Source organism: Nelumbo lutea, chromosome 5, assembly GCF_056320005.1.
Source record: "Nelumbo lutea isolate HS-2025 chromosome 5, American lotus-T2T, whole genome shotgun sequence".
In the NCBI taxonomy this organism is placed as follows: Eukaryota; Viridiplantae; Streptophyta; class Magnoliopsida; order Proteales; family Nelumbonaceae; genus Nelumbo; species Nelumbo lutea.
This window is the reverse complement of record NC_142688.1, coordinates 47,852,290-47,871,909: the sequence shown is the minus strand read 5'-3', so window position 1 is coordinate 47,871,909 and position 19,620 is coordinate 47,852,290. Positions and strand designations below refer to the sequence as shown.

Here is a 19,620-nt window from a genome sequence, read left to right as displayed (position 1 = left end):
GTTGATATGAGTTAAGAATCTAAATAAAAAAAAATGTTTTGCTGCAGGTTCATTCCTTGATTAGCTTCAAAAGTCCCCATTTATCTGTTTAAGCTCATGGTTATGAACTTGTGGTGGAATCAAATGCAACTTCCTTTTTAGCAAAGCCAAATAGAGTGTCACTGCCGCCCAATGACTAATCTAGGAGCTCATATACATTCCATTTTTGTTGGGGTTGATGTTCTTATTTTCCCATTTTCCCATGGAATCCTATTCTATCAAAATCTTCCTGCAAAACAAATGAATGAAATGTAGGAGCTGATGGTAAAAAGAATTAAAACTGAGCTCTTTTAATTTACTTTCGCTTTTGTATTTTCTTTGTGTCCATTTGAAAATTGAAAACTTTTTTTCTAGTTTTACTCAATTCATCAGAAAATCCAACACACAAGAATGAAATGAAGAACATTTAGATCATATCATATCACAATAGAAAACACTTCTCAACATTGTCTTATGGCTTCTTTTATTTCTATTAATGTCACCTTTAGCCTTTCCAATTGACAAAATTTATAGTGTGGACTGAGGAATCAATCCCTTCTCCCTAGCTGATTCAATTGCACCGAGGTACATTTCCTCTAAGTTGTACTTGAACTTGAAACCCAAGTCTAGAAGCTTTTGAGATGTATAACAGAGTGTATCAAGGGTTTCATTCACACCCTCAAACCTGTGAATGGCTGCTATGTTAGATTATCAACTTTGAAAGCTATGATGATCCAACCAACTTGAAGTTCGGTACTGATGTTCATATCAAACACGAAAGAACTAGGCAAGGCAATTCATTAAGGATGCATTGCATTAATTAGAAATTTTAAAGATTTTCTAAAACTAAATCTATTGCATGAACAAGAAGAAATCAAGAAAGGGGCTTACTTGGTTGGAATATCATACTCTGGAAATTTCTCTTTTAGCATTTTTGAAAGGCTAATGATAGTAGCACTATGAGACCAGCAAATGTATCTTCCCTTTGCTTCAGAGTGCTCAAACAAAAATATATGAGCATTGCAAAGGTCATCCAAGTGCACAAAATTACATTGCTTCATAATTGGATAATAATATTCATTTCCTGCAAAGAAATATGATATAACAGATTAAAGTCAATAAATGAGAGATGATGATGATGGTGATGGTGATGGGCCATACCAGTGATCAAAGCAAATGCCATTGTCATACTTGTAGGCATAGATGGCCCTAGAAATGGTCCAACCACGAGTGATGGTATAACACTAATTAGATCTATATTATTCTTTTCTGCAAATTCCCATGCTGCCTTTTCTGCCAAAGTTTTGGAGACAAAATGCATCTGAACACAAACATGATAACACAAGCATCATAACGTTGAAGTTAAGAATCGCAACTTCACATGGCGCATGCTTACGTTCAAATAAGAAATTTTAGCTCCAACATTTGCTATGATGGGCCTTAAGAGTAATTAGAATAGGAGCCCCATCAAATTAGCTATGAAAGTAAGCATCTCAAAATTTGAGGATTTTAAACTTTTGGAAATAGTCTCGAAGGATTGGGTTCTGAGATCTGGTGAGCCTCCAGTCTTCCTAGATGACTTGAGAGCCTAGTTCTTTGAGACATGAAAGACATCCAGAATCCCATGGGCCATGACAGAGCTAAGTGCAAGAGGCTTCAGAGATCTGTATGGCTTAACGGTGAAACTCATCAGACTGTTATAGACATCCAGTGTCACACAAGGAGTACTGGTTTCATTAGGATTACAAATGGGTTGTGCATCTCAATGGGCTTTGGATGATGCCAATTTTATCCCCAACTGAAGATCAAACATAAGGTTGGACCTTTTACATGGTTTGCCATGCAATTCCTTCATAAAAATGGTTCAAATTTTCACCTTTTGCAGCTTTACTTTCAACCCTTTTACCTCGAAACAAACAGAGCTTTTGTGAAAATTAGAAGACCAATTTCACTATTGATCCTTGATCACAAGATACCCAATCTGTGTGCTATTGCATGGAGCCACCTAGAAAAAATTTGGAGCTCAACAGGATTCAACCTTTAAGAGCTCTAGTACAAATAGTTTTGCTTGGCCAAGGGTTCTATGCAACATCTCTCAGAATAGAAATGGTAAGAAGGGAATGAGATTCTAACCCATAATGGCATCTTGGTCCTCCTGATATAATCTACATCACTCCAAGAGCTTTCGTCATACTTGGACAAATTACGTGGTCCATATCCAACGGCTGCAGTGGATGAGGTGTAGATCAGCCTCTTAACCGTTTTCGCCTTGACACATGATCTCATAATGTTCAGCACCCCATTAACAGTTGACTTTATCATTTCATTCTGCAAAGAAAAAGAACATTGTAAACATTAATTTTCAAAATGGGCCTTGGAGGCACTCTAAACCCAGCCAACTATTGAGGCCCACTTCGGCCTTATCCTGTTTCCATCTCTCTTTTCTTTTCTTTTGAAGTTAGGCCCATGCTCAAGAACCCATTTGGGACCAAGGCACGGGTTTGCAGACGGGATGAGCTGCACTTGATTTGGCTGTGTTAAGGGTTGTTGATAAAAAAATAAATAAATAAATAACGCCTCAAGATATCCATGCACACAGACGTGAGAAGGGTGTTGAGGTCCTCGTGAGGTGTATACACTTGATGGCTGTTGCAGGGCGTTATTATTGGTTAAACAGACACCAACACAGCGTATCAGGACTCGAGCTATGTAAAGATGCAATCTAAATGAGGAAATAACCACATTGCTTGGAGGAAGGTGTTTGTGGTGAGGTACCATTGTCCTTTATTCAACCATTCAACGACAACAAAAGCTTGAAAAGATAAGGTTTGTAATTTTTATGTCAACTAAGGCATCTCTCTCTCTCTATGGTACCTACATTAGGGCCGTTTGATATCAGCTGAAAAGGCTAAATTAAATGACTAAATTCTTTACTTATGTTTTAGTAAGTTAATAAGGACGTTATAAGCTCCTTAATTGCTGAAACTAAATTGGGGTTGATTACTATACCTTTGAACATTTTTTTTTATTTGACTGATCTAAAGGGAAAGCCTGATCGAAATGTTTTAGCCTCCCTTGGTTGAAGGTATATTTTGAATGGAATCATATAGTTGCATAACCACAAGCTCCTATACCTATTATTTCTAGCTAGAATTTCTCATTAATAATAAGTAATGACGCTTTTTAAGCAAAAGGAGCATGAGCTGGACCTATGGGAGAATGGAAGCATTTGACATAAAGGAGTACAAAATAGACTATGATAAAAGAGAATGTTGCACTCTATCAATGCATGTTAGGACCCATGCGATGCACAGGCTTTATTTATGAGTAAAATGGAGAACATGGCTCTATGTCATTTCCAATCATGGTTTTTAAAACCAATCCGGCGACTGAACCAGTCAGGGGTTCGGTTACCTGATTGTTCGATCTAAACAGTTGGCCCATTCTGACAAAAAATAAAAAAATAAAAAAATTGAAAAATGGTCAAAACTATTCGAACGGTTAACCAGCTGGTTTAGCGGTTTGCTGACCAAAATCAACGGTTTTGGGGAAAAATGGAACCGATCAAGTGATCTGTTCCCAGTTTTTCCGGTCCGACCGTCTGGTCTGGTCCGGTTTTGAAAACGATGTTTCCAATTAAGTGATGCTCATCTAAGTCAAATTCAAATATTATGTTATGGGTTATGTCTAGTTTATCTGATCACAATATAAGTTGCATTTTAGTGAGAGTGGCCAAATTATAAAAAATCTCATCTTATAACCATTTTATAAACCACCTATTTGTTTTGACACTAACAAAGACCTCCCTATAGTTTTGAAAAAAGTGCAAATGCCTCATTTCCCTTGGCTTTTCAATAAGAAAGAAATGGAGTTACCAAAATACCTTTATCATTGTTAAGGCATTATCAATTTATCATACACAATTCAAAGTTTTAAATTTACCTTTTACTAATTTATTTTGGTAAACAACTTTCAAAGAGTAATATAATTCTCCCTACTATTGGACAAAGTAAGGTAAATGCTATAGTGAATTAAAAGGAAGCAAATCCTTTTTTTTTCAAGGTATTTTAGTAAATTTACATGTAAATGAAGTTGGTTAAGGGTTAATTTGGTATTTAAAAAAATTAATGTATTACATCAGCATTTTTTATTTGGAATTCTAACAAAAGGTAGGTATTTGCACCGTGTTTTCAAAACAATAGGGGAAGTTTTTGTTAAGGTCAAAACACATAGGGGTTTCAAAGAATTGTTAGAAAACCCAAGTAGGTTTTTATAATTTTCCCTATTTTTAAATGGAACTTAAATTGATTTTCAATTAATTAAACTATATTTAAAATTAATCGTTAAATATTTTTTTATTAGTTTTATAATTAATTTTAAATTGATATTAGTTTTTAATTTATCCTATTCCTTTTGATTAATTAAATTATTTTTATGATATTTTGTCCTCAAATTTCAAAATTTGACTTTATTTTGGATCATGGCAATTGAACCATGAGTCTTTTCTTTTATTTTTGATAACTTTTTGCGATCTTTATAGTCCCAATATACAAGTGGATCTATTTCGGCTCTTATATTTATATAAAAAAAAAATACATAGACCTTATATTCTACATATATAGATGGATGATGTGTTGTGGTTTGACTCATCCTACCCAAAGAACAGATTTGTTGACTTGTGACCTAGAAGCGAAAACTATTCAACCTTTAAGACAATTTTTTTAAAATACCAATTTATTTGTTCGATGAAGTAAACAGTATATATTTTGAAATGCAAATTACTTGATTAATTAAATTAAAAATTGACTATCTTTCAATCGGAAGTAGATTCTTTAGCCTAATAAAATGCCATTGAATATCCCCATTTCAATATAATTAATCATTATTAATAATTACCATTTAATATAAATAGATCTAATGTATATAAACTTATAGTCAAATTGATATGCATATAGATATAGATAAAGTTAATGAACTTTAGGCAATTTAATAGAGTAACGGAGATGAGAGAGAATTACTGGCATAAGTTATTGAAGGAGAGAGTTAATGACATAATTAATGAGGAAAGATAATCAAAAGAATTAATGGGAAATGGGAGAGAGACTGAGAGAGTTAATGAGAGTTAAAATTCATAAAGGTAATTGGCCAATTGAATTATTTTGTTCAATTTTAATATTAAAAAATCAAAAGACCAAAAAAAAAAAAAAACAAAGATGATTGCATTTGAGAATAAACCATAAAGCATGAAAATACTATATAGATATATGTAGGATTTTTGGCTCTGACAACACCTAAACTTTGTGAGAAGGCCAATTTTGACCCTAAAGAATTTTAAGGGCCATTTTAGACCTTAAACTAAGTTTATAAGGCCACTATGAGCCCAAAAACAAACAATGTTAATGATGTCGTTCACAAATCCATTAAACCCCATTTCCTCGATCTCCGTGGGGATCTGCCTCGAATGGGGTGGGGGTGGTGACGATTTTCCCCCTGTGGGGATGGGGATGGGGAAATTTTTGTCCCCGTTGATGGGGATCATGGGGACCCCGATCCCCGCCCTATGGGATCCCCGCTAATATATGTATATATATGTACACATACATTTATATATGTGTATAGTGCGTCTATATATTAATATATTTAAAAATAATATGGTTGAATATGGTTGAATCTTTTTTAATATGGTTGCAATTTTTAATTATTTTATTTTTATTTTTTTTAAATAAAATAAAAAATAAAAACAAAATGTTGACATTATAAAAAAATCACGGGGAGTGGGGATCCTTGTGGGGATGGGAATCCCCATGGGGCTGGGGATGGGGATAACCTTGTCCCTATTAGTAGGGATGGGGATGGGATTTTCGTAGGGACGGGGATGGGAGAGGCTCCCCATCCGCGCCCCACCCGATTGCTATTCCTAGTGGGTCAGAATGGGTCAAAACCCACTTTGACCCTGATCTATCACAACCTACCAATTTGACCCTCTAATTCAATTATGACCTTTTTTTTTTACATTTTCTTTATTCTAATTACATAAAAAATACAATTATATATTTTGATTACAAAAACATAAAAATTCAAATTTTTCAAAATAAAAATAAAAATACATAAAAACACATTAAATGGAAAAAAGTATATTCCTTGTAAAACATCAGAAATTACAAAAAAATAGAAAACAATAAAAAATTAAATAACAATATTAAAGAAAATTTGTTAAAAAATAGAAAATTAAAGAAAATGCAAAAAATTGCAGGAAAATTCCAAAAAATACAAAAAAAGTTACAATAAAATTCCCAAAGTAAGAAAAGTATTGCAAGAAAGTGCCAAAAAATTGCAAAAAATGCACAAATTGATAGAAATTACTAAAAACTTATAAATGATAAAAATTTTCATAAAAAATATTTTTTTATCCAATGAATCAGAAATTGCAGAATAATAAATTAAATAATAAAATTCAAAAATTTATATATTTCAACTAAAAACAATAATCACAAAAGAATACAAAAAGTGATAACAAAAATCTCCTGAAATATATATTTCAGGTAAAAATAGAAAAATTATAGAGAATTATAAAATAGTAAGAAAATCACAAAAAAATGGTTGTGTTTGTGCCTCTGTATCAGATGTTCCCATCTCACTCGCTGGCATCATCTACCCCTACTTGCCCTTGTTTATCCTCTTTCCTTCATTCAATCGTCGACATTGATCTCCTCCTCCGTTCCGTTGCCAACGTTAATCTATTGAAACAACATCAACATCTTTGATCCAAAGCTCGGGGAGAAGGAATGTTGGCAGGGGAAACAACATTCGGGAACCTTCATTTCGCCACTGATGCGAGATCTGCAATGATTCAACAGATCGATGTCATTGTTGTGGGAGTTGAGAATGGCGACGGCAATAATAGTTGTAGCGACTTGAGCGAGAAACAACACATTGAGCAGGAAATAGCGACTTTAGCGACCTTAAGGAACTGTGGCAATGAGAGCAATCTTTGGTGGTTTTGAACCTCGCTTTAACGATTGCATCAGTCATAAACAGAGAAGAAATCCCTAAAGAGGTGAAGAAGGAAAGTTGTGGAAGATAGAATGTTTTGATTTTCGAACAAGTAAAGTTGAGGGTCAATGGATAACCCTCGACCAACCCCGCCCTGACCCTTTATCCCTGACCCTAATGGATCACTTGACCCATGTTGATCCACCATTAGAAGGGGTGGGTATGGGTGAGTTTTGCAATGGGATAGTTGGGTGGATCAAATGGGTTGGGGTCAAGATTGTCAATCCTATTGGCATGGGTACTGATGGGCTAGATGGTCAAGTTCTTCCATGCTTGTGCTAGAAAAAGGTTTCAGTGAGGACAGAAGAGGAGCCCCATGGCCCTGATTAAGAAGCTCCGGAAGGGGGAGCGTGAGGCCACTCCAGGTGAAAGTGTTATTGTTATAGCCTTATAGATGTCTAAAATGGAAAAGTTGTTAACTAGTTTGAAACCAAGTCGGACATTTTATTGGTCACTACTTGGCCGACGGCTGAGTGCTATATTGAGAGGTGGTCGGCTACACATACCAATTTTGGCTCTTTTGCATGCAGTACAATGTCTAAAGGAACGCCAATCAGAATTTTTGGCATTCTCGTCCATACAAATTCCGTTGCCCTTGTCACCAAAGATACCCTTGATATGTGACTAAAGAGAGAGATAGGGCGTTAAAACTTTAAGTGGGATACACATAATTTCAAGTAGCACCCATCTATTAATTTTCTCTTAAAATGGAGAATTTTAAGTAGGACATACCTATTACTTTTCTCTTCAATGAGGAAATTTGAAGTGAGGCCCACCTATAATTTCAAGTGGGATCTACTTATTATTTTTCTCTTGAAAGAGAAAATTTTAAGTTGGACTTGTATTATTTTCAGCTTTTATTAATTTATACATCAAATAGTTTTTATTTTATTCAATGGGACCCAATTGAATAGGATTACTAACACTGTTTGTTTTTGGGCTTATTGAGCCTTTTCAAGTTAGTTTGAAAATCAAAATGACCCTTTAAATTATTTCAGGTCAAAATTGATTTTTTCACAAAGTTCAAGAGTTGTCAAAGCCAAAAATCTGATGTAGATATTTACTTCATACTTCATATAGGATAGTTACTAGTGGAGGAATAATGTAGATTGAAACAAAGATAACTAACTAAAAGAAAGAAAAATGATACAAAGTCCTCTTTGGCAAACAGTAGGGATTAGTTACAAATTCTTCTGATTCTGGAATATACATAGAACATTATTCTATTCAATGTAGAGTTTTCAAATCCCACCATCTCTGGAATAGGTAAGGCTCAGTTTATTTGTTGTGCCCAATTTCATTTGGGCTGGTGTAAAAGCTATGGTTTTGAGAATTGGACCAGACTGGACGGTCGGATCGGTTGACCCAGGAATTTTATTAGGCATTCGGTTCTGTTTTACCCTAAAGCCATTTCTGGGCCAAAAACCGTTGATTTAGTTAACAACCTGCTGACCTGGGCAGTCAAACCATTGACTCGTCGATCCGGTAGCGGTTTTTGACCATTTTTTATTTCAATTATGTTTTTCTATTTTTTTTAAATCAGAATGGGCTGTTTCGAACCAGACGATCAGACCGTTCGACTTGAGAATCGGTCCCAAAACGGTTCCATATCCGCTCCGATTTATAAAACCTTGGTAAATACATGGAAGTGCAAATAGATGGAGTGTAGAATCTGTAGATTGTGGTTTACTTTTGTTTCAGACTTTTTGTTGTCTAGAGAGAATATTGAAGTAGAAAGAGGGTTATTTGTTGAGTGAAGGTAGGTAGGAAGCAAGATGATGCGGTTCCCACTTTATATGAAAGAAAATTAAACTAAGAGAGTTGTGGGCCGCATGCATTTTATGTTTGGCGTGGGGGCTATCACAGATCTACTGATAGCCATGGCCGCAACTACCTCAGTACCCCTTCTCTTTTGTGTCACAGATGGACTGATAGCCGTGGCAACTCCTCTCTCTTTCTCCTTGAGATAGAGTTGAGACTAACCCCAGCTACCGACAACTTTTCTTAAGATAAACTGAGCAACTGGTTCTCCCCCCATTTGTCAGGCTAATTCCTTCCCTCATTCCATTCTCACTAGCGAACGAGATTTTACTGGTGGCATGTTAGTTTGCTGCAATCTGTTCATGGGCCTTCAAAACTCTAGTTGTTTCCGGCGTAAATATAAATACTTCCTATTGATGATGAAGTGGTTATTTTGAAGAAGAAAATTAGAGAAGCTTCCTTCTTACCCTTTTTCGGTTTATCTTTGTTTTTGTCTACCGATCGCCGGGAACCCCAAAAAAGAAGTACAGAAGCATAACACAAACATAACAACTACCTGGTTCCTTCTACAAGAATCATTGAACTTTGATGGTTATGTTAACAAAGTAAGAAGAGAAGAAAATCATCAATAGAACCCATGATCAGTGACTTGTCATCTGATCTGGGATTTTTTGGTGGAATGTCTCTAGCTAGAAGTTTCAATCTCTGGACTCGTTGCAAGTATTTTACAGGTTTCAGAAAAGTTAAGAAGGTAATGGAGTCTGTCACTCACCTCCGGGTCCTTGGATGAAAAAGCCACGGGGGTAGCGACATGGAAGACACCCGTGCATCCTTGTATGGCTTCATCAAAGCTTCCCTCTTCGACAAGGTCGGCCTTCCACAGCGTCAGGTGGGTCTTAGCCTTTGGTAAGTCTAATAGATGCTTCACCTTTTCTAAGTTGTCTGCAACGACAAGAACCCGAAATAACGAGTCCTCGTTTGATCAGTGAGAAATCAGTTAACAAAGATGAAATCGTAGAAAGGTTATTAGGGGCTAGAGATCAGTACCTGGATCGCGCACAGTGGCCTTAACGACGTAGCCCCGCTCGAGAAGCCTCATAACAAGCCATGACCCGATGTAACCAGCTGCGCCTGTCACACATACTGTTGTTTCGGACTCCATGCTAGTTGAAAGGACCAGGGAGGGAAAAGCCCAGCAGAGAAGCTCTTTATAAAGTAAAAATAATAGGTAAAGAAAGAAAAAGGTAAATTGATAAATTCAGACTTCACCTGTACTTCGAGGGTAGCCACAATTAGCTCTCCCAACTCTCAAGTCCCAACTTTAATCTGTGCCAAAAACTTACCCTGTAACTTTTAAATTCCAGCATTTCGCTCCCTGCCCCATTAATGGGGTTAGAGAGTAAAAAATAAAATTACGAGAATGATCATTTGAATTTATGTATTCTTTTGTATTTTTTTTATCTTTCCGTGCTTCCCCCTTTTTCGTTGCTTACAATTTTTTATTGTATTTTTTTTTTACAATTTCCAGTGTTTTCTGTATTTTATTGTTTTATTTTTCTCTTTTTTCTTTTCATTTTTCGTTGTATTTCCTGTATTTTCTATAGTTTCCTACATTTTTTTTTCCATATTTTTGCGACTATCATTTTTCCTTAAAATGATAAAATGGCAAGGGGTTTTAGATATGTTTAAACATGCATGTGATATTGATAGTCACTAGAGAATTCTTTTTTAAGTAGTAGGAAAAAAGGAAGCAGGGGCACTTATGTGATAGCACTGTAAAAAATTTGAGAACAATTAAAGGAGAAAAGGACATATACCCTCCCTCTGCTGAAACCGTCGATAGATGTTGGGCTCATTTTTCAGCTGATATCCTGTTGCCTCTGCTTCCCCCTTTCACCTCACGTTCGTGGGCATGTTTCAACCATGACTCTACCATTTTGTCCAAATGTCTAATTATTCTTCATTTTTAGGCTGAGAAAGTTGTTGGTTTTTTATCGTTTCATCGTTTGCTTGTTTCAATAGAGTTGACAGGAGTTACTAACGAAAATTTGTGAAATTTTTCAAGAACTTTTTTGAAGGCCACAACTTTAATTTCTCGAGGCCGGGCATGTTGGGGTGTACTCCCATTCAGGAAAGTGGTTGTAAGTCCTGCTTTTCCCTAATATTATTTACTCGGGTAAATGCACTTACCCATATAAGTGCTTTTTTGGAAAAACTTATGTAGATAAATGCATTTATCCATATTATTTTATTTCCCATGTAAATAAGGCAATGACCATTTTAGTCATAAAAATTCATTATTAAAAGGGACATTTTTAGCTCATTCAAGTGTTGGTAACTTTCTAGTGGGTGAAAAAGTTATTTATCTACCTAGTATATGTTTGGCATCGATACTGCAGTTGCAATACTGTTTTCTCAGGTATAACGTTTCCTGGAGCAATGACAACTTTTTCTGTTTGGTACCACTGCTCCAACAAACGTTTTCAGCACAAATACACATTATCCAGTGCCACATCACTGCCATGTTGGCAGCAACTAGCTACAACTCTAAGAAACGCCAAATTTGGCATTGCTCCAAGCTTGACTTTTCGATTTCTAAGGCATGGCTTGGAGCACCGTTTTTTATGAAAAAATGGTTCCAAAAAAATGCCCGTTTCTTGGAACACCGTTTTTTCCAATGTGGCGCCATTGCTCCAAGAAATGGAAATGATGCCAAACAGCCCCCTAGGAGATGGGTATCACTTACCCGGGTAAGTGATACCTAGGAAAATAAACTTTCCTTGGTCCCCATATAAATATGGAAAAAGAACATGAGTTTCTTGGTCAATGGGAATCAAAATCCCATTGACCAACTGTCCCCCCTCTCAAAATCCAAAAAAAGAAGGATAAGTGATACCCATCTACCGGGTGCAATAATAATTTTCTAACGTGGTGGGAAAAGTGACGAAACATGATAGAAAACATTTATCCATTTTAATAATGGCTTTTTATGGATAAAAATGTATTGTTATATAACGTACTTGAGAATCAAAACAACACAAGTAGGTAAATGGTTTCATAGAAAATAAACAAGGCTTTAAAAATAAGACTAAAATTGAAAAACAAATTTAACCACCCAATTAGAAAGACAAAAAGGGAAAATGAGCAAAATATCTAACCCCCTTCTTTAAACAAATGAGACCATATGAAAGATGACTAAGAGAACAAAGAGGAAATGGTGAAGGTATCAACCTTATTAGCTTCAATCTACAAAGCAATTAATTCCATATTGCTCACCCCTACTCTTGCCTCTCTTAGTCCAAACTGCTACTATCTCATAAAAGGTTTCTTTGGAAGTTTTTCAACTTTGTTGGTGCAGTCTCTCACCCAAAGCTCTAGTATTTTAGGAATGAATTTGCCTACAACCCAATAACAAACTCAGTTTACTGAGTAAGGCAAATAACATTCTAAAGATGATGTCTTTAGATATGCCTCATAGGTTCTCCTCCAGTTTTTTTGTCACTTTCATTCCAACTCTATCCATGAGTTCATGCATTCCATTGTTATTAGAGCTAATGCTCTTATTGTAAAAAGAAAACTGACCTCTTTTAATTTGCTTTCGCTTTTGTATTTGCTTTTCTGTCCAGTTGTTAAGTTGACTTGTTTTGTAGTTTTATTCAATTCAGAGCATCCAACAGGCAAGAATGCAATGTAGAACAGTTAGATCGTATCATATCACAATAGAAAACACTTCCCAACTTTGTTTGAATGACTTCTTTTATTTCTACTCTCACCTTTAGCCTTTCCAATTAACAAGATTTATAGTGTGGACTGGGGAATCAATCCCTTCTCCCGAGCTGATTCAATTGCCCCGAGGTACATTTCCTCTAAGTTGTACTTGAACTTGAAACCAAGTCTAGAAGCTTTTCAGATGTATAAGAGACGGTTTCCAAGGTTTCATTCACACCCTCAAACCTGTGAATGGTTGCTATGTTAGATCATCAATATTACTTGATTGGAAACAGGGTAGATGAAGAGAAAACTTTGGAGGCTATGATGATGCAATAACTTGAAGTTTGGTACTCATGTTCATATCAAACATGAAAGAAATAGGCAAGGCAACTCATTAAGCATGCATGGCATTTGAAATTTTATAGATTTTTCTAAAACCATTTTTTTTATCAGCATATTTTCTAAAACTATATCTATGCCATGAACAAGAAGAAATGAAAAACGGGGCTTACTTGGTTGGAATATCATACTCTGGAAATTTCTCTTTTAGCATTTTTGCAAGGCTAATGATAGTAGCACTATGGGACCAGCAAATGTACCTTCCCTTTGCTTCAGGGTACTAAAACAAAAATATATGAGCATTGCAAAGGCCATCTAAGTGCACAAAATTACATTGCTTTATAACTGAATAGTAATATTCATTTCCTGCAAAAAAAATATGATATAATAACTTAAAGTCATTAAATGAGAGATGGTGATGATGATGATGATAATGATGGTCCATACCAGTGATCAAAGCAAATGCCATTGTAATGCTCAGAGGCATAGATGGCCCGAGAAATGGCCCAACCACGAGTGGTGGTATAACACTAATTAGATCCATATTATTCTCCTCTGCAAATTCCCATGCTGCCTTTTCTGCCAAAGTTTTGGAGACAAAATACATCTAAACACAAACAAGATAACACAAGCATCATAAGCTGAAGTTAAGAATCACAACTTCACAGGCCTAAATTTTAAATAATAAATTTTATCTCCAACATTTTCTGCGAAGTATGGGCCTTAAGAGTAGCGCCATCAAATTAGCTATGAAAGTAAGCATCTCAAAATGTGAGAATTTTAAACTTTTGGAAATAGTCTTGAAGGAATGGGTTCTGGGCTCTGGTGAGCCTCACTCTTCCTAGATGACTTAAGCCTAGTTCTTAGAGACATGAAAGACATCCAGAATCCCATGACAGAGTTAAGTGCAAGAGGCCTCAGAGATCCGTACGACTTAACAGTGGACTCATCAAAGAGACTTACAGACATCCAATGTCATACCAGGAGTACTGGTTTCATTAGGATTGCAAATGGGCTGTGCATCCCAATGGGCTTTGGATGATGCCAATTTTATCCCCAACTGAAGCTCAAGCATAAGGTTGTGCCTTAACATAGTTTGCCATGCAACTCCTCCATAAAAGCACTTCAAATTTTCACCTTTGGCTGCCTCACTTTCAACCCTTTTACCAAATTAGATGACCAGTTTCACTATTGATCCATGATCACAAAATACCCAATATGTGTGCTATTGCATGGAGCCACCTAGAACAAATTTGGAGCTCAACAGGATTCAAACTTTAAGAGTTCTATGCAACATCTCTCTGAGTAGAAATGGTAAGAAGGGAATGAGATTCTAACCCATCCAGTCATCTTGGTCCTCATGATAAAATCTACATCACTTCAAGAGCTTTCGTCATACTTTGACAATTTACGTGGTCCATACCGAATGGCTGCAGTGGATGAGGTGTAGATCAGCCTCTTAACTGTTGGCTTTATCATTTCATTCTGCAAAGAACAAGAACATTATAAACATTAATTTTCAAAGTACACCTTTTCTGCAGTCTGAACCCAGCCAACTATTGAGGCCCACTTCGGCCTTATCCACTCTCTATCTCTCTGTTCTTTTCTTTTGAAGTTAGGCCCATGCTCAAGAACACATCCTAACTAACTAGTTGGGATCAGGGCATGAGTTTGGAGGCCAAATGAGCTGCACTTGATGGTTGTGTTAAGGGCTGCTGAGAAAAACTAATAACACCTCAAGATAGCCATGGGTGAGAGGAGTTTTGTAGTCCTTGTGAGGTATATACACTTGATGGCTGTTGCAGGGCGTTATTAATGGTTAAACAGACACCAACACAGCCATCAAATGCAGCTTATCAGGACTCGAGCTATGTAAAGATGTAATATGAATGAGGAAATAATGTTCCACATTGCTTGGATGAAGGTGTTTGTGGTCAGGTACCATTGTCCTTTGTTCAGCCATTCAAGGACAACAAATACTCGAAAGGAAATGATTTGTATTTTTTATGTCAACTCTAGGTACCCGCCCAGATGGGGCGGGTTTGTTTGCTTGAAGGATGGGTTTTGGGATTCTACCACCTGTATGGGAATGGATAGGGTACGGTATTAGGCTAAACCCGACCCGCATAATTTTGTAAAGCATATAAACTTTATGTATTAGGTGTTGAATTTAATAATATTTTGAATTTTATGTGAAGGATAATTGATAGTTCATGTGTTTTTTACATGTTTTAATCAAATATCAGAATCTTTTTGTTTGTTTGTCTTATTTTACTTATTTATTGTTTATATATAATAAAAATTTAAATGTGGGCTCTAAACCAAACCCGTCCTACCCTTGAATGTGGGGAGGACAGGGTCAGGGGGGGTTTTGCATTTTCATGTGCAGGGAGGGTTTGGATTCTCAAAATCCAACCCACTACAAGTTTTAGGGCAGGTACGAGTTGGGAGGTTTAGGGAGGCAGGTAGGGTCTAGAATTTACAAAACCCTCCAGAAACCCACCCCATTGCCATCCCTATTTGAACAAACTAAAGGGAGAACCTGATCGAAAAGATCAATTTAGCCTCCCTTGGTTGAAGGTATATTTTGAGTGGGATCATCTGGTTGCATAACCAGAGGCTCCTATACCTATTATTTGTAGCTAGAATTCCCCATTAATACTATGTAATGACGCTTTTTAAGCAAAAGGAGCATGAGCTGGAATGAGGGAGGATGGAAGCATTTAAGGGAAAGTACAGATAGACCATGATAAAAGAGAATATTGCACTTTATCAATGCATATGCACTTTATAAAGGAAAGTTGGAGACTAGTGGAGGAAAAGTGTGGATTGAAATAAGGATAACTAAAAGAGGAATAAAATGATACAGAGTCCGTATTTAGCAAAGAGTAGGGATTAATTGCATGTTCTTCATCTGTTAAATCCAATTCCTGAAATTACATAGAACATGATTCTGATTCAATGTAGAGCTTTCAGATCCCACTGTCTCTGGGTAAGGCTCAGCTTATTTGCGCTGCCAATTTCATTTGGACTGGTGTAAAAAAATACATGGAAGTGCAAATAGGTTGAGTGTAGATTCTGGTTTACTTTTGTTTCAGATTTTTTTGTTTCCTTATCTGTTGGTTAGAAGTAGAATATGAAGTAAAATGATTTAGTCTCCACCTTGTATTGAAGAGAATATTGAAAGTAGAAAGAGGGTTATTTATTTAGGAATGAAGTAGCTAGAAAGCTTCTAACACAGAAGTAACTAGGAAGCAAGATGACTGATAGCCAATGGCAACTACCTCATCCCTTCTCTTATGTGTCATAGATTGACTGATAGCCGTGGCAACTCCTCTGTCTTTCCCCTTAAGATAGAGTTGAGACTAACCCCAGCTACTGACAAATTTTCTTAAGATAAACTGAGCAATTACCTTCTGTGGTTCTCCCCCCATTTGTCAGGCTAATTCCTTCCCTCATTCCATTCTCACTGGCGAAATTTTACTTGGTGGCATGGTAGTTTGCTGCAATTCATCATTCAAGAAACCGTATTTTGGTTGGAGTCTGATCGGGTTGTTTACATTAAAATCAATTACTTTTTTCTGTTCATGAACCTTCAAAGCTCTAGTTGTTTCCGGTGTAAATATAAATACTTCCTATTGCTAGGGAATTTGAACACCTATTGATGAAGAAATGGTGATTTTGAAGAAGAAAATTAGAGAAACTTCCTTCTTACCCTTTTTCGGTTTATCTTTGTTTTTGGCTACCGATCGCCGGGAACCCCAAACAAGAAGTATAGAAGCATAACACAAACATAACAACTACCTGGTTCCTTCTACAAGAATCATTGAACTTTGATGGTTATGTTAAAAAAGTAAGAAGAGAAGAAAACCATCAATAGAATCCATGATCAATGACTTGTCATTTGATCTGGGATTTTTTGGTGGAATGTCTCTAGATAGAAGTTTCAATCTCTGGACTCGTTGCAAGTACTTTACGGGTTTCAGAAAAGTTAAGAAGGTAATGGAGTCTGTCACTCACCTCCGGGTCCTTGGATGAAAAAGCCACGGGGGTAGCGACATGGAAGACACCCGTGCATCCTTGTATGGCTTCATCAAAGCTTCCCTCTTCGACAATGTCGGCCTTCCACAGCGTCAGGTGGGTCTTAGCCTTTGGTAAATCTAATAGATGCTTCACCTTTTCTAAGTTGTCTGCAACGACAAGAACCCGAAACAACGAGTCCTCGTTTGATCAGTGAGAAATCAGTTAACAAAGATGAAATCGTAGAAAGGTTACTAGGGGCTAGAGATCAGTACCTGGATCGCGCACAGTGGCCTTAACGACGTAGCCCCGCACGAGAAGCCTCATAACAAGCCATGACCCGATGTAACCAGCTGCGCCTGTCACACATACTGTGGTTTCGGATTCCATGCTAGTTGAAAGGACGTGGGAGAAGGCCGGCAGAGAAGCTCTTTACAAGTAATACTAGACAGATAAAAAAAATGGAAATTACAGGCTGCATCCTGTTCTTCTTTTTCTTTGTTCTTTTGTACTTTTCATATTTTGCAATTTTCTATTTTTTTTTCTTTGTTTTCTATATTTTTGGCTGCACTTTATCAATTTTTTTATAAAATTCTAACAGCAATGGCACCCCACTGGAATCTAAAAGTTTGGGGTGGGTCTTTGTTGCAAATGAAAATTCAGGGCGTCAAGTATCATTACTCCCAAAGTACAATGTGGAAGTCTATAATTTATCTAAAAAATAGAAAAAAAAAAGAAAATATCACAGATGACTCCAATTCAGGTCTGACTTTCTGTTTATTTGTGTGATTATTTATTTATTTATTATTATTATTATTATTGCTATAGATTTTAAAAACAGCCTCGGATTAGTTAATCGAGTGTTACATGGGGAGAGTTAGTTCCATTGTAATATATTGACATGTGGCCTTTGCATGAGATATAAGCAAAAATATGGGTCACTTGATTGTTGTTCCTACTTATATGTACAAACTGAATATATTCAAAAGAAGAGATCAGTCTTTGCAGATAGCTACGATGGAGATGATCAGATCATTGGATCGGTTTATCTGCCGTTGCAAACTCTATCAAGTCTGCACTATCCGAGAACACCAAAAGACTGGTAATGCCATGTAACTGCGCTGCTTGCAGTCCTCCTAAGAGAACTCTTGTTTCGGCGTCGTAGCTGTTGATGGCCCAACAAGGCTTCCCTTCTGATGCTGCGTATATTGGATGACGAACCCTCGTCCTGCATAACCTGTATTAGGATCAAATGTGATAGTGGCATGGTTGCTATAGATGGAATGATGGATAATGAACTGATCTGGTGGGCATGGAGAAAGGGTAAAAGGATGGAGGAAAATCTTATTCCTGATTTTTTATTTTTTTTGGTATAAACAAACTACTTTTCATTAAACAAAGGGGAATGAGCATTACAATCCGACTTAGGGATGATCTATCCACGGAGCCAACCAGAGGGGCATAGCTTCTCTCATCGACCCTTACGAGCCAGCTTGTGGATAAATCCTTTGAAATAGGAGCCTGAATTAGGGTCTGATTATGACTAGGGTCAGAAAAAAAGCGCTTTGCAAGAAGCACTCCTGACTCCTCTTATGCACGACATTGTTTCCGTTTGCACCGGGGAGGAGGTTGCACTTGGTCCATAATGTTCAACTTGGATACAGTACAAATACAAAGCTACCATCTGCGTTTATCTTCAAAAAAAAATCTGGGAAAATTGCCAAAAAAAACTTTGGATGGAGATGAATTATTGCTCTCTTTCAAGAATCTGTTACAAATTGAAAGAGTTCGATTTTGTTAGGATTCGGCTTTGTGTTTTCAAAGTTACTGCCATTCCTAGACTTCAAAATAGCCCTGGTTGAAGAATGGGCAACCACAGTAAGTAAGAAAAGAACAAAGCAGGGACACTTGTCAGATAGCACTGAGATGGTATAGCTAAAGAAAATTGGAACAAAAAAAGGAGAAAAGGAGAAAAATCCCCTGTCGATGAATTCAGATTGGTTCTTCATAGAAATTGCCTCACACCGAATTCAGATAGGTGCTCTCGGTGCTCCACACCACACATCCCACATAGCACACCTGTGGAAACGTGTTTCCAATACGCGGCTGGAATGGGCTGTGAGACGTATATGGGACACCTTCTGTGGAAAGTCGATACGAATTCCACACCAACCTTATAGCACGTTGCAGACATGTGTTGGAGCATTTTCCTATGAATTATAAGAAAGAAATGATCCAGATGTGCGGGCTCCAAATGCTTGTGAGGTTTGTGTGAGAAGCGCAAATCCGAACTCTTTGCTGATACTGTCGGTGTTTGTCTCATTTTTACAGCTGATACTTTCTTAACTCTACTCTCCCCCCTTCACCTGTATTCGTGGGCTAGCTTCAACCATGAGTCTGCCATATTGTCCAAATGTAATCATGTATGAAAGTTGTTGATTTTGTTTGTTTAATTTTTTAAGGAGAGAGAGGGGGAAGGGGAGAGAGAGAGTAAAAAAATTGATGGAAGTTCTTAGTGAATTATTTTGTCATTTTGTGAACTTTTCCAAGAATTTTCCTTTGCGGGCCACCCGTGCTTTAGCGGGCTGTGTCGTTTTGGCACGCGTGGGCCTTGTCTGTGTAGCCTCGAATTCTTCAAAGGTCAGCCCAATTCAAACCCGTGGCATGACTCAGGTGAGCCCATGTTGAGTTTTTTTTTTTCTTTTTTTAAGAGATGCA

General features: G+C 36.9%; 1 protein-coding gene and 1 pseudogene across 3 annotated transcripts; both read right to left on the bottom strand.

The window, feature by feature from the left end:
* Positions 1-440: 440 nt before the first annotated feature.
* On the bottom strand, positions 441-12,744 carry LOC148852212 (dihydroflavonol 4-reductase-like). Of its 2 annotated transcripts, none has more exons than XM_088947732.1 (8): positions 12,606-12,744; positions 10,102-10,158; positions 9,880-9,995; positions 9,605-9,774; positions 2,152-2,346; positions 1,180-1,339; positions 910-1,102; positions 441-703 (listed from the first exon to the last, which is right to left on the bottom strand). In XM_088947732.1, exons 3-8 carry the CDS (start codon positions 9,992-9,994, stop codon positions 547-549), a joined length of 990 nt encoding a protein of 329 aa, XP_088803858.1. In that variant the 5' UTR covers position 9,995; positions 10,102-10,158; positions 12,606-12,744; the 3' UTR covers positions 441-546. The 2 variants fall into 2 exon arrangements, with proteins under 2 accessions (XP_088803858.1, XP_088803859.1); XM_088947733.1 differs by having other exon boundaries at positions 9,880-9,963.
* Positions 12,462-17,433, bottom strand: LOC148852211 (dihydroflavonol 4-reductase-like; annotated as a pseudogene). Its single transcript, XR_016099929.1, has 6 exons — positions 17,178-17,433; positions 16,903-17,072; positions 14,221-14,367; positions 13,330-13,489; positions 13,056-13,248; positions 12,462-12,786 (listed from the first exon to the last, which is right to left on the bottom strand). The product of XR_016099929.1 is annotated as a dihydroflavonol 4-reductase-like (transcript).
* Between the last annotated feature and the right edge of the window lie 2,187 nt (positions 17,434-19,620).

Bases quoted from the DNA above. Each gene is read 5' to 3' on its own strand.
- LOC148852212 (XM_088947732.1), bottom strand. From the start codon at position 9,994: ATGGAGTCCGAAACAACAGTATGTGTGACAGGCGCAGCTGGTTACATC. The intron at 9,775-9,879 runs GTACTGATCTCT...TTGTCGTTGCAG, and splicing joins GGCCACTGTGCGCGATCCAG to ACAACTTAGAAAAGGTGAAG. The intron at 1,340-2,151 runs GTTAGAATCTCA...GTTTGTGTTCAG, and splicing joins GGACCAAGATGCCATTATGG to ATGCATTTTGTCTCCAAAAC.